The sequence below is a fragment of the Rattus rattus genome, chromosome 15, assembly GCF_011064425.1.
Source record: "Rattus rattus isolate New Zealand chromosome 15, Rrattus_CSIRO_v1, whole genome shotgun sequence".
Lineage (NCBI taxonomy): Eukaryota > Metazoa > Chordata > Mammalia > Rodentia > Muridae > Rattus > Rattus rattus.
The window spans coordinates 66,654,469-66,682,243 of NC_046168.1; the positions used below are offsets into that span (position 1 = coordinate 66,654,469).

At 44.9% G+C, this 27,775-nt stretch overlaps 1 protein-coding gene across 1 annotated transcript in view; it reads left to right on the top strand.

The window, feature by feature from the left end:
• Positions 1 to 27,775, top strand: part of Atp8b1 (ATPase phospholipid transporting 8B1) — a 135,545-nt gene that overhangs the window by 45,567 nt on the left and 62,203 nt on the right. The window contains exon 2 of the mRNA XM_032885539.1: positions 10,900 to 11,102. Coding sequence (XP_032741430.1) covers positions 10,922 to 11,102 — 181 coding nt within the window. The 5' untranslated portion in view covers positions 10,900 to 10,921. The remainder of the gene's footprint in view (positions 1 to 10,899; positions 11,103 to 27,775) is intronic.

Below are 27,775 nucleotides of genomic sequence, written 5' to 3' on the forward strand. Positions count from 1 at the left end.
ATATGGGAACTGGCTGAACCTTTAGGAGGTGGAACCCTGCAGAGGGAAGTGAGGTCCTAGTGAGCATGTCCTGAAAGGGGTATTGGGATCCCCACTCTTTTCCTCTCTTGTCTATTTCACTTCCTGGCTGCCACAAAGTAAATGAATCCCCCTCATGCTACCACAGCGTTCTGTCTCACCACAGGCCGCCCAGAAACAAGCTAATCACTGTAAACCAAAGCGAATCTTCCTTCTTTCTAAGTTGATAAGTTGAGAATCTCGGGTGCTTTGTCACAGTCCCAGAAAGCTGACTAACAGTTGAGACTTGAAGTTCTTGAGTGATAACAAATGTCCAGTACTTCCTGGACACAGCTTTGGTTACAGTGACTCCACCCTGCTCACTGGGTCACATGGGTCACAGCCCAGGTGGGTGGAGAGAGGACTGAAGTCCGAAGGACCCTACCACCTAGGAGCTAGGTGACCTTTGGCAAGTTACTTGGCACTGCACTTATCTCATTGGTTGAACGGCAGTGCTGACACCTAGCCACATGCCTCAGACCGTTTCCGCCACAGCTATAGGAGTCAACTTCCAGGGACTCCCTAAAAGGAATCATCTGTAATAAGGAGATGGAGGGGAACCAATGACAAAGCTGGACAACAAATCAATCCTCCCACTTTACCTAGGGGATGAAGATAACCTGGTTTCTCTGAAAGGTCCAAGTGTGCAGGGTTTCCACAGCCCTTTTCCATGGCTATGACTCAGGATGAGAGTAGGGAACGGAATCAGATCAGGAGTGGGCTTCTGCTGCAGCACAGAGAGGCCTTTTATCTCGAGGGAGTGAGGATCAGAGCTGGATTGTCTCCCCAGTGGTGATGTAATGGTGTCTTTGTTTTATGTCCGCCGACTTGGCTTCGGGGTTCTTAGGCTTTGGTTTGAAGAGGAAGTAAATACGGTCCTGCATGTGCTGGGAACTGCAGTCAGATTGTTTTCCTAATATCATAAAGTTAGATTTTAATCTCTATCTTAGCTCGATTTTTATTACCATTTCCTCATGTGATTCCTTGACTAATTACAGCTGTCAGCAGGCTTGTCAGATTCTATCCTCAAGAGTGTTAGGCATGTTCCAAACGGGACATAACATGTATCGTAGCTAACCGGGATAAAAGATTTCTACTTCCCATCACAAGGTAAAGGACTGTGAAGCTTAGCTTTGTTTGTTTGATTGTTTGTTTGTTTCTCTTTGGCTTTTCAAGATGGAGTTTCTCAGCATAGCCTTGTTTATCCTGGAACCAACTCACTCTGTAGACCAGGTTGGTTTGGTCTCTTGGCCTACTCAAGAGATCTGCATGCTGAGTTCTGGGATTAAAGGCATGAGCTACCACCATGCCTGGCTGATGCTTAGTTTTAAATGCCAATTTGCCACAGCTTAGAATCACATGAGAAGAGAGCTTTAATTGAATTGTCTAGATCAAGGCTAATGGGCATGTCTTGGGGGGGGGGTTTGATGTGGTTCATGCCTTTCCCCCATGAAGATGGTCTTGAACTGTATAGGACAGGAGAGAGCTACATGAAAACAAGTAAGCAAGGACACAAGCACTTAGTCTCTGTGTGTGTGTGGACATGATGCTTTAAGTACCTGCCTTGACTTCCCTAGAATGACGGGCTATGACCTGCAATTGTGGGCCACATGAATCCCTTTTTCCTCGGAAGGAAATGTAGTGGTTTCAATAAGAATGACCCCCATGGACTCATGTGTTTGAATGCTTGGCCCACAGGGAGTGGCACTATTAGAAGACATGGCCTTGTTGGAGTCGGTGTGGCCATCTTAGAGGAAGTGTGTCGCTGTGGAGGTGGGCTTTGAGAATTCATATGTTCAAACTACACCCAGTGTAGCACACGATCATTTCTGCTGCCCGTGGATCAAGGCATAGAGCTCTCAGCTTCCTCTCCAGCACCATTTCTGCCTGTATGCAGCCATACTTCTTATAAGAGTTGCCTTGGCCATGGTGTCTCTTCACAGCAATAGAAACCCTCACCAAGACAGTCAGAATCTTTTAGCTCAGTGATAGACTTGAAACTAATCCAGGCCTCTTCTTGGAAAATGACTTGGGAATAACGTTGACTAATTAGACATCCTGTTGGGGAGCTATGACTGCTGAGATGAATAGCGTGAGTACTCATGGCTGCATGATCTTTTACCCTCAAATGTAGGTGCTTAGGCTAACATAGATCTACCATCCCCCAGATTATGGCCTGATGTCTGGTAGAGCTTAACTGAATCTTCTGCCGCAGAGTGCTGCAATGAAGGTAACATCTTGCCTAAGGGTCTCACTTGAAGGCAAGACTGTGGAAGATGATGCTTTCAAGTTCGCATGGCTGTTGGCTAACTTCGTTTCCTTAGGGGTTCCAGTGCTTTCTGGCTGCTGTCAATTCCCCCTTCATTTCTTGCTCCCGAGCACCTACACAGGGCAGCTGTTCTATCAAAGGGGATAGAGTTGCCTGGCAACAAGAAAGGCATTGATTTTTGTAACCCAATAGTAAAAGTGACTTTCCATCACCTGTCGCAGTGTTCTGTTGCTTGGATACAAGGTACCATGCCCACCTCCCAGTCATGGAGAAAGGATTATTTCTACAGGTTTGGACAGTAGGAGGTGGGGTCATTGAAGACCGTCTTAGGCTCTGCATTTTGATATGAGATCAATCCTGATTATACCACATGACAAAGAATATGTAGCATAGGACACATAAATGCAGTGTATATACTTAGATATCACGATGAGTGTTCTGTTAAACACTATAAGCCCAAAGAGGAAAACTGTATTTCAGAAATATCCTCTTTTAGGCATGGTGGCTCATGCTTGGAGGTCGAAGGAGAAGGATTGTGCAAGCTTGAAGCCAACTTGGGGTACACAGTGAGTTCCAGGCTGGTCAGGGCTATAGAGTAGAACTGTCAACCATTCCCTGTTTTTTTTTTTTTTTAAGAGAGAAAAGAGAATAAGAAGAAAAATGGCTTTTCTTTTTGAAAGCGTAATTAACCTATGAAAAAGACAAACCTGAGAGCAGGCAGAAATAAATGTTCTGAGTTTCTCTGTCTGAGCTTGGGTCTCCCTGGACACGAACCAAGTTATACAACAAAGATGTTATTGACTGGGGCCATGGGCCTTCCCTGTGTCTGGGTTCCCATAGCTGTCATGAATGCACAAGTCCATCTTGCCTAGTACTGGTAAAACTTTTGGTCTGTGGCTATTTCTCTCCCATTTAAATCTAGAGCTCTGTAATGGCATCAGAAGTTCTTGCTTTTTTATTAATTCAACTCGAGGGTGTTTCACTGTGAGGGTGGGAATTCTGACATCCCCTGCCTAGGTTCCCTTTTCTCCCCCTCAGCCTGCCCTCTTCACTATTCCACTCATCATCTCACAAGTGTTAGGCAGGCAAGTGCGTAAGAAGTGCTTGTTAGAGGGCGACTACAGAAATTCTGCGTTTATCCCTCCTGTCTTCTGGACTTTGTGACCTTGATGGCTAGATAATTCACTGAGACATATGGAAGATCTGGAAAGAGAGAAAAAAAAGTCCTGCTATAGTAAAGCTTGCTTCTCCATACTTCCTGGTCCCTACTTGTCTGCTTATTTTAGGCATGTGTCTTAGTTACTTTTGTAGTGCTGTGATATGATGTCATGACCAAGGCAACTTACCAAAGAAAGTGTTTTATTTGGGCTTAAGGTTTCAGAAGGTTAGAGCCCTTCATAATAGGCCAAGACATGGCGGCAGAAAGAGCTGAAGGCTCACATCTTCCTTGACAAGTCAGAGTCATCGAGACGGAGCACCCACAGAGACTTGCCTCTGATGACACACCTCCTCCAGCAAGGTCACACCTTTTAATTCTTCCTAAACAGTTCTACCATCTAGGGATCAAGTATTAAAACATATGACCCTGTGGGAGACATTTTCATTCAAACCATCACAACAGGTCTGCAGGCAAGTTCAGAGCCTAGTGACCAGCAGGAGACATTCCATTTGAGATGCTGTCCCTGAGGAAGGCAGGTTTATCTTGGGGTACTTCCCACATGAAGAAAATAAGGGAGGCAGAGCTAGCCAGAGAAAGTCCTGCACATTAAGGGTACACCGAAACCTGTTACCATTCCATTCCAATGATGAAATGCTCTGAGTTGGGCCAACTTACAAGCTAAGCAGGCTTCTGTAGTGCACAGTTGTTGAGGGCGAAAGTCAGTGTTGGTGACTGATGTGCTGTCAATGTTCTTATCTCAAACAGGAAGCCGGACAGAGGCTGGGTGGCCCAGACTCAGGCTTTCTTAACAATCCTCTTCAGAGAGCTAACTTCAGTCTTTTTGGGGAGCCCAATGCTCAATGACCCCAGGCTCTCCATACCAGGATCCTTGGGGAAATAAAAATCTTATCTAAACCAAAGTACCTGGTAGGCTTTGACACTGTACATACTAAGGACCCTCTCTGAGGAAGTGACATGGGGCCGAGAGGATGAGCCCTCTTTGGTAGATTTAGGCTTTGTCTTGAAATTCTTTATCCTTCTAGAACAAGGAGAAAGCAGGGAATAGAATTTAGCATTCACACACTCTGGGACTTTCAGAAGCTTTAGTTGTCTACATCAATTAACTCTTACCCCATCTAAGAGGGAACAATGTTCCCTCCCCTTTTCTCTGAGAAATGTGAGCTTTCAACATGCTAAATTATGCACTAAAGTTACAAACTAGTGAATCTTGGAGATGAAGTTCGAATTCAGGCCCATGCTCCTTCCTTCCTTCCCTCCCTCCTTCCTTCCTTCCTTCCTTCTTTCCTTCCTTCCTTCCCTGCCTCTCTGTCATCCTCCCTCCCTCCCCCCCTTCTTTTCTTCCTTCCTTTCTTAAACAGGCCTTCACAGTTTAGCCCAGGCTAGCCCCAAACCTGTGTTTGGTCTGCTTGGGACTCCCAAGTGTGGTACAGAAGTGGACTGCTAAGCCCAGCACCCACTCTGGCACAGGGATGGGATGGGGTAGGATAGGAAGGCTATGGTATAAACCTAAAGACCAGTATTTGGCCCAGGAACATTGTCATTTTGGTCCCCTAGCATCTGTTTCCATTCCCTGACACCTAGCTGGTTCCCAGTGGCTTATGGGAGATCCAGGACTCCTCAGCTGAGCTTTGCTTTTTGACAATGGACTCGACACATACTCTCATCCCAGCAGAGTATCCTATATTCTACAGAAACCAGTGCATCGGGATTTAATGCTCTGCCACTTTTAACCATCCAGCCTCTTGAGTTAGTGACGATTTGCTGCAACTCTGCCTGTCCTACTGGTACCTAGAATGGGAATCCCAAGGAATGGGGCATTGGGGGAGTGGACGGAGGATGGAGGTAGATTTGATCTTAAGTCAGTTTGTGTTAATAGTCAGGGAGACTAATTTTTTCTAATGTGCAGTAACATTAATTCTATAAAATTATAGAATTGGTTCCAAGGCTGAAATCAAACAACTTCCCCTTTTAGGGTACACAAATTGTGCATTTTAAGCAGTGATATCTTGATGTAGCAATGTGAAGCCTACCCAAAAAACTGTAAACAATTTAGTGGCTCCTTGCAAGTAAGATGGCCCAGGGCTGCTTCTAAGGTTAGATGACAGAAAATCTGCTGAATGCTACAGCTCTCTGATCAGTTAAAAAGCAAAGTATAAGTTATTTAGTTATTTGTCTATTTGCTGTTTCCCCTCCCTCCCTTCCTCCCTCCCTCCCTCCTTCTCCCTCCCAACCCCGTGTGTGTGTGTGTGTGTGTGTGTGTGTGTGTGTGTGTGTGTGTGTGTGTGTATTTGAGACAGGGTCCCATGAGACAGGCTGGCCCCCACTGCTAGAGCTGAAGCTGCTCTTGAATTATTAATCCTCTTGCCCTCCCCCCACTACTGCTTAGATTACAGTCATGTGCCGTCGCCCATTCCCGTGGTCCCACTTGTTAGCTGACCACTCCATCTCTACCTCTGCAGCCTTTTTGTTTGTTGTTCGAAACCAGGTTTCACATAGTGCACTATGCAGCTGCCAAAGCTGGCCTTGAACTCTGTGTGTACGTGTGTGTGTGTGTCAGCTCTCCACCTTATTTGGAGTGACAAGGCCTCTCAGTGAACCTGTAAGTCTTCAGTTTGGCCTGACTCAATAACCAGTAAGCCCCAGGTATCTGCTTGTGCCTCCCCCCACACCCCCAGCACTGGAGCTCTAGGAACTCACTGCTGTGCCAAACTGGATTTTAACATGTGTACCTCTGAATTCAGGTCTTTGAACTCGCATGACAAGTGCTTTACCAAGTCAGCCTGCTCCTTGACCTTTCACCTATTGAGTCTGTGCCACCACATGAAGCTCTGTTGTTCCTCTTAGACCATGATTACACTATACAGGCTAAGGGGCAGAATGCCATCTCAGGGGCTGACATGATGGCTCAGCAGTTAAGAGGGCTTGCAGCAAAGCTCATAAGCTGAGTTCCAGCCCCAGGAGCCAAATGATGGAAGGAGAGAACTAACTCCTGAGGTTGTCCTCTGTACTCTACATATGTGCCCAAGTGCATGCGCATGTGCACACAAATACACACACACACACACACACACACACACACACACACACACACACACACTTGTTAATAAAAATCCCATTGTATTTGGTTGAAGATGTGTAGGAAGGTTCACAACCAGAGCCTCCTCACAGCAAGAGGACAATGCTACTGTGTCATCTTAATGATTTTCTAGTGAACTTCTTTTCTGGTTACATACCCAAGAAAGAATGAGGGGGGTAACACCCCCTAAATAAAAATGGCAACCCTTGTTATTAAGGGACATTTTCCCTTAATAACTACTTTACCTGGTGACAGTTTACTTCTCATCCCCCAAAGTGTTCTATTTCCCCTGTTTGTTGTGAATTTTATTTGGCTTTGGATATTTGAGGTTGACCAGTTGTCTTATTGAACTTACTCAATTTCATTACTGTTTTAGGGTCAGTGGGCTTTTTCTATAAAGAGCCAAAGAGCAACAAATACTTTAGAGTTTGAGTCCTCATGGCGTCCATAGTGAGTACTGTAGTTTGCACTGTTCCTGCAGCCATAGGCAATAAAACCTAGATGAATGAGCAAAGATGTTCCAATAGGTCTTGAAGAAAGTAGGCAATGGGCCAAGTAGAGCCCCTGGGCTATAATTTACCAACTGCTGTCTAGACTACTAGTCCAGTAAGTATAGAATCAAAATTACATCCTCTTTGACAGGTGCGGCACCTGGCCTGGGATATTGTGGTGGGCAAGAAAGGTTGGTTCTTACATGTGGTGTCTTCAGAACCTTACTAGAAGCCCTGCTATGTTTCCTATGTGCACTAAGGTCTTAAACAATGTTTTTATGATGATCTCGAAAGAGCCAGTCTCTAAAAGAGCTCTATACTGCTAGACTTGACCTTGGCTCTTTTGTCGTTGTCTTTACTGAATTTTAAGTTTTGAGTCTTCATCCAGTATTGTTGGAATCTGATAATACCAGGTAGGAGGTACGAACTGGAGGTTGATAGCAAAGAATGTTGAGAGCAAACACTTCTCTTCACTATTTTTGTCTCCAGATCTTTGCTCTCTGTGTCTCCAGATCTTTGAATGCCCAATATGTGGCTCTGGGTTCCTGTAGAGCAGTGGTTCTCACCTTCCTAAGGCTGCGACCCTTTAATACAGTTCTTCATGTTGTGGTGACCCCCAGCCACAAAAATATTTTCGTTGCTACTTCATAACTGTGATCTTGCTACTGTTATGAATCATAATGTAAATATTTGTGTTTTCTGATGGTCTTAGGTGACCTCTGTGAAAGGATCACTTAATCCCCAAAGGGGTCACAATACACCAGTTGAGAACCACTGCAGTGGTGATTGTGGTCTAGTCAGGTTCCTGTGTGTTCATACTGGTGGAAATGCAAGGAAGGACACAAATAATAATGCTACCCACCAGAGGTGGGCGGTACCCACCTGTTCCATGTGATTGGTTGACAGGGACCTTAACATTGTAGTCTGAAGAATGAGAATCACTCATGCTTAGACTGAGGGAAGAGCAGGATCAAAGGCCCCAAGGCAGGGGGAAGATATGTTTGGTTAATGAACTGAGCAACTCTGTGATGTGGATACTGTTATTCCATGTTACAAAGGAGGAGATGGGAGTTCAACTGCTGAGTATCAGTCAGGACCAAGCTCTCCTTCAGGGAAGTGTATAAAATAGTAAAAAGTGGGAAACCACCATCTAGAAACCTTTTTAGGTAGTAAGATATAACGAACATTTCCACTTCGGCCATAGCCATGTACACATTGATTAGTAATGGACAGAGGTGTAGATACCTCACCCAGAGCAGTTCGGGGCTTTTTCAAAGAGGGCGTATTATGTTTATATACTAGCTAAAGCGTAGATGCTACTGTATAATAAAACCAAATCAGGTTAATTAATGAATGAGTGATATCCAGGGATCGATAAACTCACAGAAATCTGAAAAGAAGAAATCCAAACTCCACAATGAAAATCCAAACCAAACCAAACAAAAACCAAAACAAACAGAAAGCTGGTGTGTCTACTGGCCATGGGTGTGTTTACCAAAGAAGAAACAAAGCAAGCTGACTGGATGGACCCAGAGAGGGGAGGGTCAAGCCCATGCTTAATGGTACCACGAGGACTCCATTTTTAAGGGGATGCTAGTCTACACTTTAGGCATAATTTTGGAGCAGGAAAAGTGTAATGTCTAGATGAGCCCTTCTGTTTGCTGTTGTCAATGACCCCTATACCGATAGACGCAACGGCTAACAGCGATCACTGGCTAACGTTTACTAAGTCTTTGCTGTCGGTGACCCACTAATTAGAGTACTCTGTATACATCATTCACTTAGAGATTCATTTTTATCTAGGTATGTGTGCATGACCATAGGCCCGAGGGTGCCCTCTGGTCTCTAATTCCCTGGAACCAGAGTGACAGGTGGTTGTGAGTCACCCAGCGTAGGTTCCAGGAACCAAACTTGTGTCCTCTGGAGAGGAAGCGAATACTCTTAGCCCCTGAGCCCTCTCTCCAGTGCCACTCTTTATACTTAAAAAAATGCATGCCAGGTGCTGGCATTTGCATCAGCAACCACTGAGTATTCTGCTTATGTGGACCTGGAGTTCACCTTTCCCCCACAATGCATTGTGGCATCACTTAGTGTTCTCTCTCTCTCTCTCTCTCTCTCTCTCTCTCTCTCTCTCTCTCTCCCTCTCTCCCAGTTATGTTCTAAATTGATGTACGCTATTCCGCCGAATGAGCCCTGACTCATTTTTATAGCTGACACTCTAGATACCCAGCTTGCTTCTGGTTTTAAGTCACACTAGACTTTTTTATATGGATTTCTCTTCCCTCCATATTAAACTTGAAAAGTTCTTACATCCATTAATATCAATGCTATTCTAGATGTCCGAGATGCTGGGTTTGGTGTAAAGCATGCACGCGGGCCAAGGGTTTCTCCGCAAGCACCTTACACCTATTTAAAGTACATAATAAGCTACAGAAGTAGAGTGTACGCGATATTTCTCGGGAACTTGATTGTTTTTGTCACAAGATTTTTTTTTCTAAAAAACAACATTTTTTTTTTTAAAGATTTATTTCATGTATGTGGTACCCTGTCGCTGTCTTCAGACACACCAGAAGAGGGCATTGGATCCCATTATAGATGGTTGTGAGCTACCATGTGGTTGCTGGGAATTGAACTCAGGACCTCTGGGAGAGCAGTCAGTGCTCTTACCTGCTGAGACAAGTCTCCAGCCTCCTGTCACAAGGTTTTTAATATTCCAGAATCTTGGTTTTCTTCTCAGTAGAGAACAAGTAATGATGCCTTCCTTGAATTGATAGGAAACTTTCAAAGGAGCAGTGTTGATGAAGCCCTTAGTCTGGGAGCTGGCACATAGCTAACACTGAATGGATGTGGGTTGCTGTTGCCCACAATACTCAGTACCAGGCAGACTGACACTTGGGTAAACAATGGCAGGCAGCATGACTGTCCTCAAGTAACCCAAGGAATTTGTGTAAATAGTTCTCCAATATAAATATAACTCCGGGCATCCGTGTGTCCAGTGTGGAGTTACTTTATGCAACAGCGTACCTTCAAACAAATTCTAGAGAGGGAGGGAGGATGGTGGTGGGAGGAGGGCAAGAGGTGGAAGGAGTGTTTGCTCCTTGTTGCAAACTGATTAAAGGCTCAAAGTATTAGCGCTCTCGGGAAACAGTTCTCTTAAGGCAGCAGTGTTCCAGCTCTGTCTAAAGTGGGGAATAAAATTCCACAAAAACATATTAATGTAATGTAAATAAATGTAGGCTTCTGGGTACCATAAAGCATTTTTTTAAACCAGAAAGTACTTATTGTTACTACATGAATCATGCTTTAATATTGTCTAGACTATTTCATTTTTATTTTAATATTGACCCTACTAAATTTATTAATTTATTATTATTTATTTGTAGAGATGGACAATTTGAAATATTACTCTCCAGGTTTGTGTGGCCTTCTAGAAAGACAGACTTGTGAGAGATTGAGTCTAATAGTTACCTGTTTTTCTTTGCATGTGTTATATGTGGGTATGATATACGGGTACATGTGTGTCTGAGGGACATATTTATGTGAGGTACCAGAAGTAACAGTGGGTATTTTCCTTAGGTCCTTCTCCTGTGTAGCACGCACTTATAAACTGAGCCTCTTTTTTCCCCTCACTTCTGATCTAGCACTTAACCAATGGTGTTTTTGTTCTTACATATCATGCTAAACTTTTAGATCGCTATTCTCGAATAATTTGCATTGTCAGTGGGACAATGTTCTGTAAAAGAGGTCTTCTGACAAGATGCAGCAAGATTCAGCCCAACACAGGAGAGTCACAATTCACTCTTGTTTCCCCCTTTTCTCTCCTCAGATAGTTCCAATTTGCCAGCAGAATGAACACAGAAAGGGACTCGGAAACAACATTTGATGAGGATTCCCAGCCCAATGATGAAGTGGTTCCCTACAGTGATGATGAAACCGAAGACGAACTTGAAGACCAGGGGCCTGCAGTTGAACCAGAACAGAATCGTGTCAACAGAGAAGTCGAGAAAAAGAAAGAGACATTCCGGAAAGGTGACTGAGTGAAGGGCCTGCTGAGGGTGTGGTGCATGTGTGGATGCTCGATGGGGCAAGGGAAATGTACCAAAGTTGACTGGTTGATTCATGTGGTCTAGGAAGGTATCCTCCTCCTTTGATGTCCGTCTAGGGTGACACTGAGCAGGTACCCATCATCCCCAGTGTGGCAAGGGTGGGAGTGCATATCTGACAACTTCTGTCATGAAATCAGGTTTCGTTAGTGCTGCAAAGGGAATTGTGTGTAGAAGAATCAGCTTGCTACTATTGCACTCAGAAATCAAAAAGAAAAAAAGTATATATGCCAATCATAATAATAAATAGAATTTTATTGAAATGATTTGCATTACTAAATAGCCTAAGAACTAATGCAGATCTATTGATACCTGAGGCTGGGGAGGTAGCTCAGTGGATAAGAGCACTTGCTACATAAACATGAGGACATGAGTTCAAGTCCACAGTACCCTTATAAAACAAAACAAAACTGAGTATGTCTACTCGCATGCCTATAGCCCTAGTTCAGTGTTGGGCAGCAGGGCTGGGGGCTTTCTGACTGCTAGCTTAGCTCCAGGTTCGGCAAGAGGCTTTGTCTCAGGGAAATAAAGCAAAGTGGTAGAGAAGGACACCTGATACCTTCCTCTGGCTTCTCTCTCTCTGAACACTTGCGCAAACACACCTGCAAATACAGTTGATCATGTACCATATACTCACGTGTCTACGTGGGTTGACTCACGTGCCCATAAATAGATCAACAAGAGTAATATCCACACACAGTTTTTACACTGTGCTGAAATAAATGCACTTTGGGGAATATTCAACTCTTCAACCAGTGGGTACTACTCTTTGAAATTCGTCTTTCCCTTCTCATCAGAAGTCAGGACATCACACACTGAGGGAGGCAGCTTCCCAAAGAACTCTCAGAGGCCAGGACTCCTTGGAAGAGTGATATTGGAGCATCTCCTTGACTGTACCTGGGAATCAGGGCCTAATTCTGAGCTCTTGTTCTTTCTAATGCTTCCCTGTACTGTAGAGGACCTTGGAGCCTCCATACCTTTTGTTCAATCACTCAGTGAATACAAAATGGCTCTGGTCCTCCGGAAAGAATTTTTGTTGCTTATGTTTGCATGTTTACTTTAAAAATATTTGTATTAATTCTTTTGAGAATTTTATATGATGCGTTTTAATTAATTTACCCCCAATTCCTCCCTTTAATTCCTCCCAGATCCTCCTTTTGTTTCTCCTTTTTCTTTTAACTTAATAACCCAATAATTCCAACTCATGCTAGCCATATACTACTGGGCATGGGGCCATCCATGGGAGCATGGTCAGTCAATCTACCAGGAATCATACACTTAAAGAAAACTGACTCTCCTACCTCAGATGCCATAGCTGGAGCTCCTCAGTTAAGGGTAGGACTTAGAAACCCGTTTCCACTTCTTACTTGAATTTTGAAAGGCTTAATCCTGTACCAGCAGCCACAGCTGCTTGGAGTCTTTGAATGCCTTGGTCCTGTCCTGTCTAGAAGACACGTTGTGCTCTGGTCTCCAACCTCTGGCTTTTACAGTCTTTCTGCCACCTCTTCCTTGATGATCCCTGAACTTTAGAGAGGAAATGATATAGATGTCCCATTTGTGGCTGGGCACACATTACCGCATTTTGAACACTTGTGAATTTATGCACATCCATTATATTAAAAAAAATCTTCTCTGTTGGATTGAGAAAGCTACACTACACTATAGGTAAAGAGATACAGATTTAGAAAACAATTTCACTACTGTGCCAGCTAAGCAAAATAATAGTAACTTCATTCCCGTGGCCCACAAACTCCTCAACTGTTGGTTCTCGGCCTGCTTTGCAGTACTAAGCACACTTCCATCTATGGAGGGAGGCTGAAAATTTGAGCAGAAAGTAGTTGGTTATTGGTACAGCATTCATGCCGCTATTATATAGACAGTCATCTCTTGCCATTCTGGCCATTATTACAATTCCAGAGTTCACAGCTGAGTAAGATTATCAATGGCTTTCCCCACCCAGCGGTCTTCAGAGCGCCTTCTAGTATTAAGAGAACTAGCCACCATGGAGGAGCCATCCTGTTAAGTCGCAACCTGGTTTCTCCATGTCCTGTAAGCTGTGTGTGTGTGTGTGTGTGTGTGTGTGTGTATGTTATCAGAAGAAGTTATTTTAATGGGTCTCTATTTGCCACCAGGGGCCAGTCTGCAGCAACCTATGCTTCTTGCCTGAGTCAGGCCCACTTCAGATGTAGCATCTAAATGAGGAGCTTTTCACATGGAGGGACAGACAGGAAACATTTTAGGCTTTGCAGGCCACACAGTCCTTGTCAAAAGTGCTCTACCGTACCAATAAAACGGCCACAGACAGTGGCCACTTGGGCCACAGAATGTGGCTTATGTTCACCCTTGTACCGTCCTTGTGGACTTACTGGTTCCTGTGGCTTGCCCCACCCTGGCAAACAAATATGACTTTCTCTGTGGCTTGTCTGCTCCTGAGAAAACTGAGTCTTTTCTCTTTAAACCCCAGGCTTGTCTAGAATTCAGGTTCAGTTTTTTTCACTTGCTGTCCCAGATTCTAGCAGGAGGAATAGTACGTCCTTCCTGAGTGCCTCTCTGTGACTTCCAGCCCTCCAGATGGTCTCCCCAGCTCAGCATAAGAACCACTGCTTTCCCAGAAGCCGCGCCTCCTGTTTAACCCTGCAGGGTGGCGTTACCACCCCTGTCACTCTCTGCCCAATACTTTCCATTTTGTGGTCTGCACCTAGTGAAGCCTTTTTCCTCCCCTGAGCAGTTTGTACCTGTGGAGAACGGCAAGTGCCAGGTGTAGTGGCACATGTCTGTCACCTCAGAATTCAGGAGGATCACAAGTTTAAAGCCAGTGCAGTCCCAGGTTAGCCTGGACTACATAGCAAGATCCTGTGTCAAACAGAGAAAATAAGGGGTCGAGCCTATAATCCCACTTCTACAGTGGTATTTCTTTCTAATTCTAGTCAGACTGGATCATTCTCTATCCCCTTCTCCCTGACCCTGGTATCTGTCTGTCTGTCTGTCTCTCTCTCTATGTGTGTCTGTCTCGGTCTCTGTCTCTGTCTCTCTCTCTCTCTGTCTTTCTGTGTGTGTGTGTGTCTGTGTCTGTTTACAAAGAGATTTTAAGAGGCCCCATCTCACCACAGCCTACGAGAGAGGCCTTCCACTCCCGTGGGTTATCTATCTGTTCTCCAGCTTCATTTCACTTAAATGGGTTGGATCTGTGGGTTCTCCCTGTTGTCTTCCACTCCTGAGCACTATGGGCTCACTGCCCAAATTAGAAAGTATGATACTCGAAATCTTTGATTGACCCAGAAGGTGAAATCAGATTGATCTGGACAGGAAGGCAGCGTCTTGTTCCAACCGGTCCAAACTGGTACGGGAGGAGTGGGGACAAAGCTGAAGTAGCCCGACAAGTTAATAGAGAGTTCTAGCTGATTGCCTGGGGTGAATAAAAAGCCTGGCTCTTCCTCACTCCTCCCTCTGAGGCCAGCCTGGCATCATAATCTCGGAATCTCTGCAGTGTGTAGATATCTGGGGAGTTGGCAGGAGTTTTGTCTCTGTAGGGTGAAGGGCAAACTTGGCAGTTTGTGCCTGGGGCCACACAATCAGATACATGGTCCAGTGAAGGGACTGGGGTTGGGTGGCCACAGAAATGTTGGGAAAGCACATCGTGGATACAAACATCTCCTCTGTTTTTTTCCAACTGGGCCTGTACTTTGTAGTGGTTAGCGCCCTTTACTGATGGTTTAATGATAGTTAATTTTATTCGTAGATTCCTTTCCTTGTTCTATGGGCATTGATGGAGCTTGGTTTTCCTAAAAATACACTTATGTGTGCACTGCCCACATGTGTAGGTCAGAGAACAACTTCTGGTCGCCAGCTCTGTCGTTTGATCACGTAAGTGAGGGGATTGAACTCAGGCAGTTGGGCTTGGCGGCTGATGCCTTTGCCTACATGAGCCATCTCACTGAATCATAGTCTAATTTATATTCCTAGGGAGATTTATTGGTTTTCATTTTTCAAAAATTCTGTCAAATGACTTTGCGTATGAGTTTTGATACCTGCCTGCCCTCTGTAAGAACAAACAAACATTCAGTAAATTCCAGGTCCCTTTTGATACAATTCTCTGCTACCTCCCCCACCCCACCCCCCCCCCCCACCCCCACCCCTCACCCCCACCCCCAGACAGCCAGCCAGTCAGCCATCTTCCCTTCCTTGTCTCTGTGCCTCCATCCGCCCAGCCACATTAACGTAACTCTGACCTTCCGTTTTGGTTGTTGTCTTGTTTTTAAAGTACCGTCTGTCTTCCTTGACATTGCACATCCTAGGTTATTTACGACAAACGATTCAGTTTTTAAGGACACAGGAGTAAACTGTGGCCCACCGTGGAGCCTACTAACACCTCAGCCTGATTCCAAGGCACCACCTCAAAGTGCCGGAGCCACCGTTACTTCTTTGATGACATCATTGCCACACAGTCTGTTTTCTTGTTTTAAATCAAGAGAACGCCCTAGCCAGCTAAGCTTTCTTGTTAAACCCATGTCAAACAAGAGTTTTAAGAGACCCATTGAAAGTCCCTTTCTTTTGAAGAGCCATTCTTATGTGCTGGGAAAAGAGAGAGAGAGAGAGAGAGAGAGAGAGAGAGAGAGAGAGAGAGAGAGAGAGAGAGAGAGAGAGAACAAGTGTTAACATGCTCCTAGAATGTTCCAGGAGGAGAGATAAGCTCACAGTGTTCGCTGAGGTGGCCTCACTCTTTCCTGTTTGCCTTGAGCAAGGGTAGACAAACAACCAGTGGATGCCTGCTGGTTGAATGCGTGGTGAGAACACTGGTTTCTGGGGAAGAGTGTCAGGATCCCAGGCTTTGGGTGCTCCTGAGGCTGGAAACATGGAAGTCTCATTGGCTCTGGAGTTTCAGATTCTTCAGTAGTTTCTGGGACTTTGTGGAGTCAGAGATTTCTGTTATTCCTTGGTTGTGGGATGCTGGGTTGTAACTGATGTCCGCAGACCAATTCTTTGGCTGTAATTCTTTGCCCTCTGGAAACACTTCAGAGCTGAAGTCTTCAAGAAGGAGCATGCTCTGGGGAGGGTTTCTGGGTCAACACAAGTGTAGGCTTTTCTGAGCCTAGGAATGGGGTGTGAACACTGCCTCTCACCTCCTTCACAGCTGACTTATCTGGTAACTCCTGTCTTGCCTTCCTGTTCTGGCTGGCTTCCCCACTTACACACAGCTTCTACGCCCCAGGCCACATTCTGACCTAAACTCCACCTTCTGCCCGGGATGCCCCAGTCACAGTTCTTAGGAAAAGGCTTCTAAAAACCACTATCCACTATCACACCCTCCCAACCCCTGGCTTTTTCCCCCCTGTGGGCTCCCGGCCACTATAGATAATGCTTTCTTAAAGGTCACCAAGCACCCGACCACCAAGCCCACATGCCCTTCCCATCTCTGCTTCCTCTGGTGCCAGTCTTTCTAACACTGCCCTCAGAAAACCCTCCTTCTGTCCCCACCCCCCTTTTCATTCTTTGCATGTTGCTGTTCATGTCTACAAACTATCCTGTGACAAACTCAGCCTTTAAACCCACGTCACAGGGCCAATTCAGGAAATCAAGGTATTTGCCACCAAGCCCAATGACATGAGTTCTGATCCCCAAAACTGACTTGTTGGAAGGAGAATATGGACTCTCGAGTTGTCCTTTTAGGGCCAGATGGATGCTGTGACACATAAAGATACACACACACACACACACACACACACACAAATAAATGCATAATAAATGAAATAAAATAATTTTTAAAATACAAATTAAAAAATGCTCATGTAATAGGCCCAACTGTGTGTCCCTGAGAAGGCCAAGTGTTTGGTGGTTGAGAGGAAAGACCCCAGACTTAAGCTGTGTAGCCAGTCCTAAGTCCCGCCTTCACTGTTTTTTTAACTGTCTGGCCTTGAGGAAAGGGCTTTGTTTCCCTGTACTTCAGGGTCCTTATCTGTAATAAGATTGATATTAGAAGAGATTTTATGATGTTTATGATAATTAAATCAGAAATAAATGTGAAGGACATGTTTTAAGACATGCAGTAAGTACTCAATTAATATCAGCTCTTGTCACTTTCGGCCTGGAAGTACTTTCTTAATCTCTCTTCAAATCCAAACTACCTTTCCCTGCCCCTCAGCTCCTGCCTTAATTTTCTTTCTTTCTTTTTTTTTTTTTATTTATTTTTATTTATTTTTTTATTTATTTTTATTTATTTTTTTTTTTTACCACTCAGTTAATTTTCTATTCGTAGACCTTCATCTTGACTCCCTCTTTTCTTCTTTAGGGCATTTGCATTTCTGGCCTCCCAGACGGAAGCCGTGAGGTCATTTATTAACAGAGTCCTCCTGCCCAAATCTATGAGCGAGTGGGGGATAGATGGCTGAATGGATTCCAGCCTTGATGGTGACCAGTTCCTCAGATTGGGAATATTTCGTTTTGGGGGATCTTCAGTCTCTGCCACCTCCACAGACTTCTGTGAGAAAGCTACCAGCCACACACACACTGAAAAGGATGTCACTGAAGTTCTCAGTGAGACTAAAGATGTCATTACATAGTGTTTTGTCTTTTGACATATTGATCCATGGCAGGGACTCTGTCCTGATGGATCCAGGGGCTACTAGCCTGTCATCTGAAAGATGAGGGGTTGATGAGGAGGGAAGAACGCTCACAGGAAGATCACACACAGAGAGACTGAGAGGAGGGGAGGTCATGATGGTGGCACACAGAGGAACTGAAGTAGGGCCTCTAGTGCCACAGGGGAAATACACATAATTTCCTCTCCTTCTCAGCACCTATCCTGGGACAATTTAGAAACTGAGATGACTGGTTGGAGATGGTCTATCTCTTAACCAATCAGGGTGATGCTGTTGTGGCCTGGGGTTCCATCCTTCTATTCCGAGCTAGTTCTAGCTCCCCAGGCCCTATACTGGCACGTGAAAAGAAGGTATCTGTAAGGGTTTCAGACTGTATCAGCACTGGGACCAAACAGAGCTCTACCAGAGAAGTGTGCATGTACCAAAGGCCTCCTGGAGATGAGTTCACCTGCATGAGGCATGTGACTGGCTCCCAGCATGCTCCAGAATGAGGCAGCGGTGACTTCTAAAGAGTGGAAGGGAGCTCAGAGGAGCTAGGGTTCCTGGTGCTGAATGGAATCCTTGGAGCCTAAGCGATGGAGATCGGGGATCAAGCAACTGGGTTCAAACAGTGTAAATGTCATCCCGAAGGACTTGGGAGCCTCTCAGGCTAAAAAGAATAGGACAAAATAAGCAGTAGCCCCTTCCATGGCTGCCTGTCTGTGGCCACACCACTTTCTTCCTCCCGCTGCCCTTATCATAGAGAAATATTGTACTGTACCTGTCCTCACTAGTCCCTTCTCCTGTCCCTTGGTGTGGTTTGATCATCTTTTCCTCCCTGGTTGATCAAGTCACCCACAGCTAATAGCCTCATTCATTACTTTGCAGTCAACACTCTTTGACTTGTTGATTTGCTCTCTTGTATTAAAAAATATAAAACTATAGCCCAGGCACGGTGGCAAAACACCTTTAATGCCAGCACTTGGGGAAACAGGGGCAGGAGGATCTCTCTGTAAATTCAAAGCCAGTCTAGTCCACAGGGTGAGTTCTAGGCCATCCAGGCATGCGTAGTGAGACCCATCTCAAAAAGTAATAGTAATAGACTGTATTCCTTTCAAACTTTCTTCTTCTGTTCGGATTTCTGTTTGAGACCAAAATGGTCATTGACAAACAGTATTTATGAAGAAGTAGTTAATCATTGGGAAGGCGGTATTTAGGATGGTATGTTCAATAGTCAGTAGGTAAGCACTTTTTGAAATGTTTAGCAGTCAAGGGAAGATAGATCTCTTCCCTTGGCAGAAATGTACTAAATTAAACACAGAGTTGTCGTACATTTGAGTGTGGAAACTTCATGTTGTATTTGATTTTCCTTTTCTCATCGTGGGTAAACCAACATGACCAGCGACTTATAAAATGGAGCTTAAGGGTAGAGTGTCCCTTCTCTAGGAGACAAGTAATGAGGATGGGGAAGTCTCTTGTTTCTCCAACATTGCGTTCTGACACTGTAATTTACTACCTAGCCTGGAGTATGAAGCTCTTGTTCATAGAGACCTAATGCAGCTGATGTTTTTATCCCTACAAGTTTAGAGCCTCTAAATCAGATTTCAGGCCTAGGGAATATATAGCTGAGTTGGTAGAATACTTGTTTAGCGAGCAGGAAACCCGAAATTCAACCCCTGGTGTTGTATAAATCAGGCACTGGTGGTGCGCCCTGTAGTCTCAGCGCTTGAGAGGCGAAGACAGGAGAATCGGCACTTCAAGGTCATCCTTGGCTACATAGCAAGTGCAAGGATAGCCTGTGCTATGTGAGCCCCTGTATCAAAAACAAACAACAACAATAACAGACTTTAAATGTTAGTAAGGCACTGGCCCTTGCACTAACAGGGACTCTCAAGGCCATCTGTGTGTCACATTCCTCGGTGGAGCATAGAAACCTTCTAGATGCCTACCTCACTCCCTAGAGACATTAAGATGGAGTAGGGCTGGATTCTTCCTCAACTCAGTACAATAGCTCATCTCATGTCCCTGCAGACTGTTGACTGAACACTCCAGGCAGCAACACTGCAGTACTAATTAGAAAGAGGGACCATCTGGCTGCTCCCTTCTGAAGAATCCCAGAGGGTCTTTTAAAAGCCTTCAGACCTGGTTAGTTGACTCTGTCGGCCTTCCTGGGGAGTTCCTATCCCCTTCAGGGTTGCAGTCCTTCCCCCCACCCCCACCCCATTCTTCCATAGAGTCCTCAAACTCCATCCAATGTTTGACTATGGGCTTCCGCATCTGTCTGAGTCAGCTGCTTGGGTAGAGCCTCTCAGAGGACAGCCATGCTAGACTCCTGTCTGCAAGCACAGCGGTATCATTAATAGTGTCAGGGATGGGCGCTTGCCCATGGGATGGGTCCCAAGTTGGGCCGGTTATTAGTTGGTCATTCCCTCAGTTTCTGCTCCATCCCCCATCTCTGCTTTTCTTGTAGACAGGATAACATTTGGGTTGAAAGGTTTGTGGGTGAGTTGGTGTTACTATTGCTCCATTGGGGTTCCTGCCTGGCTATAGGACGTGGCCTCTTCAGGTTCCACATCCCCAGTATTATGAGTCACGGCTAAGGTCACCCCATTAATCCTGGGGTGCCTCCCTTATCCAGCTCTGTCACATCCTGGAGATGCCCCACACACCACCCAATCCAGTTGCAGATTTCCATTCATTCTCATAGCCATCTAGCTATCTCTCCTGTCCTTCCCCATACCTCATCATGAACCCCTCTATCCCCATCCCCTCTTCCATCCTGTTCCCTCCCTCCTTCTGCCTCAACAGAGTCAACTGTCCTGGACCCTTGGGACTCTCAGAGACTGAACCACCAACTAAAGAGCACATCTAGGCTAGACCTCCCCACTCGTATGTAGCAGATGTGCAGCTCAGGCTTCATTAGGATCTTCAACAACTGGAATGGGGTACGGTACCCCGAAAGCTGTTGCCTCTATGTAGGATATGTTCTTCTAGCTGGGTTGTCTATTCTGGCCTCAGTGGAAGAGGATGCACCAAGCCTCGCAAAGACTTGATGTGCCAGGGGAGGGGGTAAGGATTGTGGGAGAGAATGACCTGGAAGGGGGCAGTGAATGGGATATAAAGTGAATAAATTAAAAAAATATTAATTTTTAAAATGTCAAAAAAAAAAAAAGAGCCTTCAAACCCGCTAAGAAGTATCACTTTAATGAGAGGTTTTCCACCTCAAACTCACCTACAAATCAGATTCAGATTATCTGGCCTGCCCCAGATATACTAAAGTCATACACGCTGTGTAGAATATCAGGTCTGGAAGGACTCCTTCCTCTTGGGAATGCTCTGGGTATGAAGCTGTGCCTGGGAGTCTCAGAGTATGGGGACCCATCTGGAGACCCTTGTGCTGTAAGTCTGGGCTACGGCAGAGCCTGCATCCCTCACCAGGTCCCAGAGGATGCAGCTACTCACACCTGGAGTGCCCAAGTGCGGATTGCCTGCTACTGTTCCTCCTCCTCTTCCCCTTCCTCTTCCTCGCCACCTCCTCTTCTTCCTCCTCCTCCTCCTCCTCCTCCTCCTCTTCCTCCTCCTCCTCCTCCTCCTCCTTCCTCCTTTCTCCTTCATCCCTTCCCTTCCTCCACTCTTTTTTCTTTCTCCAGCAGCAAAGAACAACATCTAGGTTTGTTTCTTTTTCTTTGCCTTCAATCTATCAATTATTGCGATTAATTAATTAATGGCAACAGTCAAATCAAGCAAATGGGCATGATTCATTCTTGAGCCCACTGACAGTTCTATTATTTCCCACTTCTCAGGGGTTTTTCTGACTTTTCTCATGCTGTGACCAAATACTGGACACAAGGCAATGTAAGGGAGGAGTGGTTTATTACGTACGGCAGGGAAGGTAGGGCTGTTGGCGTGTGAGGCAGCTGTTCACGTGCACCCACAATCAGAAAGGAGACAGAGGAGAACTGATCTCAGACATTTTATCCTTCTTATGCCATCTGAGACCGGCCTGTGTCATGACACATTTAAAGTGACGTTTCACACTTCCATTAACCCCATCCAGAAATCCCCTCACAGACATGTGCACAAACATGTCTCCTGCTTGATTCTAGGGCTTGTCAAGTTGTCGGTCAGTCTTAATGACCATAGCTTCACAGTTCTCACTCTGAGCAATTTCATTAATTATAGGAAAACGAAGACCCTCTCTGAACCTTCTTCTTTTCTGAGGCAGAGACAAGAACCTTCTCCTCCATCACTCCCACCCTCAGCAACATATCTGTGCCTCTGATCTGTGCCCGCCATCCTCAATGGGCATACCCATTCACAGGTCTCATGGATATTTTCAGTTCAGTACAACCCCTCATGTAGACCTATCTCCCACACTCTATCAGACATGTCCTTTTCTTTAAAAAAAAAAAAAAAGTATCTATTTGTGTGTCTATGTGTTTATTTTTTTTTTCCCGGGGCTGGGGACCGAACCCAGGACCTTGCGCTTCCTAGGTAAGCGCTCTACCACTGAGCCAAATCCCCAACCCCTTTTCTATGTTTTTTTTTTGTCTATGTGTTTATTAATGTGTGTCTTAGTTAGGGTTTACTGCTGTGAACAGACACCATGACCAAGGCAACTCTTACATAAACAACATTTAGTTGGGGCTGGCTTACAGGTTCAGAAGTTCATCAAGGCAGGAACATGGTAGCATCCAGGCAGGCGTGGTGCAGAAGGAGCTGAGAGTTCTACATCATCATCTGAAGGCTGCCAGCAGAATACTGGCTTCCAGGAAGCTAGGATGGAGCATCTTAAATCCCACACCCACAGTGACACACCTACTCCAACAGGGCCATACCTAATTATGCCACGGCCTGGGTCAAGCATATACAAACCATCACAATGTGCGTGTATAAGTCAGAGGACAGCTTGTGGGAGTTAGTTTTTCCCTTCCACCTGTGGGTCCTGGGATAAAACTCAGGCCATCAGAACAGGGCCTTTACCTGTTGAGATGTCTCACTTGTCCCATGTATATCTAACTCTTTGACATTGCAACTTGACATTGTCATCTCCCATTCAAACACTAACCATGTCTGACCCAGCTTAGCTTCTGAAGTCATACAGGATTGAGCAATGTTCAGAACAGTGTGACCATAGACAACATCACAACATCAACACCAAAGGTCATGCTGGAAAACTGTGCATCGTGTGCGTGCACACGTGTGCACATACACACATACACCATGAACTACATTATGTTAACTGCATAATGCTTTAATGTTTGACTGTAGGGTCTTGTGTTGGGCCATCTTTCTAAGGCTACATGCTGGTCAGGTTTGTGAGATTAGTTTGTCCTTGGGTAATTTTTCCCCCATATTTACTTTTTATTCTTTTTGCCTTCATTGCACAAAGAGCAAGATAACTCTTGAAGCTGTTACCTCTCTAAGACCATAGCTCTGGTGGGCTGTTGTTCATGCTACCGTTAATGATGGTCCTGGTCCTCACCACTGGTCTTGTTCCAACTACATCCTTACTATTTGTATGATTGATGGAAAGTTCATCTGGACCATGCCAGTTTGCCCTCTGAAGCCTTCTGATAGATGTCTTGCCATGGAGTTCCAGGTCCCACCATCTGCTGGGTCCTATCTGGTTGCCTATTCCTCCTGGGAGTCACTCTGTGGCCCTGTAGTGCCCAGCTTTTCCAGTGTGATCCAGGCCGTTCCAGCTTAATGTTCTTGTTAATAACATCCTGTTTCCCTGAAAAAGCCTTAGACATTCCTCCTGTTCCTTTGCTAGCATAATTATGAGCGTCTAAGAATCATGTAAGCCTGGGCAGTGGCTCATGAAGTCCAGAGGCTAAGATGGAAGAATGATAAATTCATAGTTAACCCAGCCACTGTGGAAAGACCCCACTTCAAAAGCCAAAAGCAAAACCAGAAACACAATAGCCCATACAAGGAGTGTCTGCTCAAACACATTCTCTAATCCACCACACCCTGGCTGGATTAGACTTCCCACGGCACCAAGTGTCCACCACTATCTAGTACATGACTGTCTCGATGTGTTTGGGTGTCTCTGTGTTCCCTACTCTGACTGGACAGTTGGGTTTCTGGAGAGTGAAGTTAAGCTTGATCCACAGATGTTTCTCTTTGGAAGGTTTCCATATCTGTCTTATTCCAAATCTACACATTCTGAATTTGCATGTACAGGGGATTCACATAGATGGTTTGTGAGAGCAAAGCATTGAACTCCATCTGCAGTTTCTGCCATAGCTTTGGAGTGGGACCTAAGGACTGGCATTTCTAACAAGTGCCCATGTGATGCTGGTGGGAGTCTGGAACCCTTGCTCTAGACGCAACGCTGTTGTCATTACTTCAGCTCTTTGCCAATCTTACAATTTCGGAGACTGTGGTTGTAGATAAAGGTGAGCCTAATTTAGGAAAAGTAGAAGCCATCATGTGCGGACCCAAGTTCTACTCCTTCCCCGAGGCTCATTCTAGGAGCTAATGGGCATCTTCCGTTCCTCCCGTTGTAGCCTGTTGGCAAAGCAGTCCCAATGCTAGACCCATACCAGAGTAGAAGGACGCAGCCTAGGTGGGCTGAGAGACCTGAGGTGGGCTGGAGTCTTCCCAAGACTTAGGAAGGATGGGCTGACATCTCTTAATTCCCCCATCTCCTACCCGGGGTCAGCTTGACTCCCTCCCAGGCACACGTCAGAGCCCTTCAGAAGATGTGGCTGGTGGTACTGCTACAGTTTTCACTTAGGTGACTTCCATTTTGTGTCCCATTAGGCTGGCCGTCAGAGCACAGCGCTTCTCCCCTCCTGCCTCTACTTCCCCTTTCAGCTTTCTTCTGGCCTGTCTGTCTTTCTTCCTTTTTAGTTCTCTCTTATTTTTTAATTTGGGTTATTTTATGTGTGTGTGTGTGTGTGTGTGTGTGTGTGTGTGTGTGTGTGTGTGTGTGCTTTCTGTTTTGAGACAAGATGTTACTGTGTAGCCCTGATGAGCCAGGAACATGCTAAATAGATAGACCGGTTAGACTTAAACCTGCAGCCATCCCTCTGCCTCTGCCTCTGCCTCGGCCTCTGCCTCTGCCTCTGCCTCTGCCTCTGCCTCTGCCTCTGCCTCTGCCTCTGCCTCGAGTGCTGGAATTACGGGCCAACTCATCTAAGGCACATCTGGCTTTGGTGTCTTTCTTTTCGCGTATTTTGCAACCCTGAATACTGCAGAGAATGCAATCACCTGGCAAAATAGTTATTTCATGAACACGTGGAACTATCCCCATGTCAGGCATGAATGCATACATGGCTGATAGCCTGGAGGACTTTCATTTCTTCCCTCCCTGCTTGCTTGAGGGAAGCCGTCATCCCTCTTTTCTTTAAAACGTATTCCTTGCATTTTTATTTATTTGTTTGTTTGTGTGTGTGTGTGTGTGTGTGTGTCTGTCTGTCTGTCTGTCTGTCTATGTATATAAGGACAGCATATGGGCATGTGATTCTGTGTGTGTGTCTGTCTGTCTGTCTCTGTTTATATAAGGATGGCATATGAGCATGTGATTGTGTGTGTCTGTCTGTCTGTCTGTCTATGTATATAAGGATGGCATATGGGTATGTGATTCTGTGTGTGTGTGTGTGTGTGTGTGTGTGTGTGCGCGTGTGTGTGTGTGTGTGTGCATGTGTGCATGTGTACCTTGGCCCACAAGTGGCAGTCAGAGGACAACTTGTAGGAGTCACTTCTCTTCTTCCACCATATGGGCCTGGGGATCACACTTGTGAGGTCATGCTTGGTGGCAGTCACCTTTGTCCTCATCTTTAATTTCATAGCCACAACTTCTTTTCTTTATTGTTTTGCTATCTGAGTCCATGTCCTTAAATACCGTAGTTTAGTCCTGCTTGCTTTTGAACTTTGTGTTTACTCATATAGATCCATACACTATATAGTCTCATTCAAAATATTTTAAGGTATATTTATACTTATTTCCATGGCCATATCAATTGAAAGAAGTAATAGAATCATAATCATATTGTTATAATTATGCAAATTAATCTAATTTGCATGCATAGCGAGTGAAAATAAAGTCTCCCTTCCCTAGCTCTTCCTCAGCCACGAACTTTCCTTTTCTGAATTGCTCTTAGTAGTTCCTCCTAGATCCTCGAGAGGTGTATGGCACACATATGGATATGCACAAACCCTTACATACCTCTTGCTCTGTGTCCCCAGGGACATGTGTGTGTATGCAGTCATGCCATATATTGCTTCTGTGCCTCTTGTAGCTGAAAGCCCAGGATAACAGTCACTAGTAACAGCCTTTGTCAGTTGGCCACGTGATGTAGGATATTTCCCTACTATCCATGCAAAGCCACCTCATTTGTTTTATTTTTTTTTTCTCTCTCAACTTAGGCTTTCAGTATGTGAATGTTTAACCAACTGCTCCTAGTAGGCATTTTGCTTATTCCTAAACCTTGGGAAACATGACTATATCCAAGAAGCTCTGCATGGCCAGCTCCCTACTGCAGAGAAGTATTCCCATGCATGGAGGATTACCCCCCAGAAGTCAGAGTACCCCTCAGTGCACTGGGTATCAAATTCTGAGACATGGTCAAAGTGCTCTCCACAGAGGCTTTCCATAGGAACCCATTTTTTTTTTTTTAACTCAGAGAATCATAGATTCTTTGCCAGAATTTTAGCATTATTAGATAAAACAAATGCTACCTTTATGAACACTGGGTCTTTAATATCTTTTCTCCTATGAAAGAACTGTCTCTGTGTGTGTGTGGGGGGGGAGTTTATGTGCATGGTGTATGTATGTGGTACATACATGGTTTGTATATGTATTGTGACATGTATGTATATATGTGCGGTATGTGGTGTGTGTGCACAGGGGACTTGCCTGCCTATGTCCTGTACCCATGTCTCTCTGGGATGGTTGGTCATCTTCTTTTAATATTATGATTCTAGGCTTCTGATTTGTCTAGTCTCCTGAGTTGATCATAGCTTGTACCAACCAATCCAGGGTTTTGGTTGTTGGTGGCTTTGTAAATGAGAATTGAAAGCAGCACAGAGGACAGGGACAAGGCTATGCTGCTTCTTTTGCCAGACGGTACTGATCAAAGCACTGGGCATCAGTGGGAACGCTCTGCACGTCACGTAGCTGTGCAGAGATGTGGCAATGACAACAAGCGTTTACCAGAGTGGAGTGACACTGATCCAGGTGTCACACGCATCCCAGACATGTACCTGGTTAGTTTGTTGATGATCTTTCTAGCATCCAACTACAGGGCCCTATGTTAAAGATGTATTTTGGGGTTATTGGTAAATTTATCCCTCTTCTAGGAAATGAAACAAGATGCGTTCTTGGAATGCAAATTATGATTTTAGTATAATGTATAGTAAAATATATCCAAAAGGTGAATTCCTCCAAAGGCTGCTTGGCTAGTCTTCCCAAAGGAAAGCACATTAATGCAGTATTTCAAACCACATTAATAAATGTTCTCTGATTTTTTATTTTATATGTATGAGTATATGAACTTGCATGTATGTATGTACACTGTGTTCTGTGTTCATTCAGTACCTACAAAGTCAGAAGAGGTCATCAGATCACTTAGAACTGGAGTTACAGATGATTGTAAGCCACCTATGGTGCCGGGGACCAATCTCAGGTCCTTTGCAAGAGCAACAAGTGCTCTTTTTTTTTTTAAAGATTAATTTACTTTTTATGTACTTATATGGTGTTTTGCCTGCATGTATATATGTATATCTCTGGGTATATTAGTATTTTGACTGCATATATTTATGCCTGTGTGAGGTGATATATCCCCTGGAACTAGGATAACAGACAGTTATGAGCTGCCATGTAGGTGCTGAGGAACCTGGATCCTCTGGAAGAACAGCTAATGTTCTTAACTGGTGAGCCATCTCTCCAGCACCTCAAATAGTGCTTTTAATCTCTGAGCACGTCTCTGATTATTTTTGCTAAATTCTCATGGTCACGTTAATTTTGCAAAGGCTAGCATAAATAAACATGTTTATTTATTAAGGATATTGG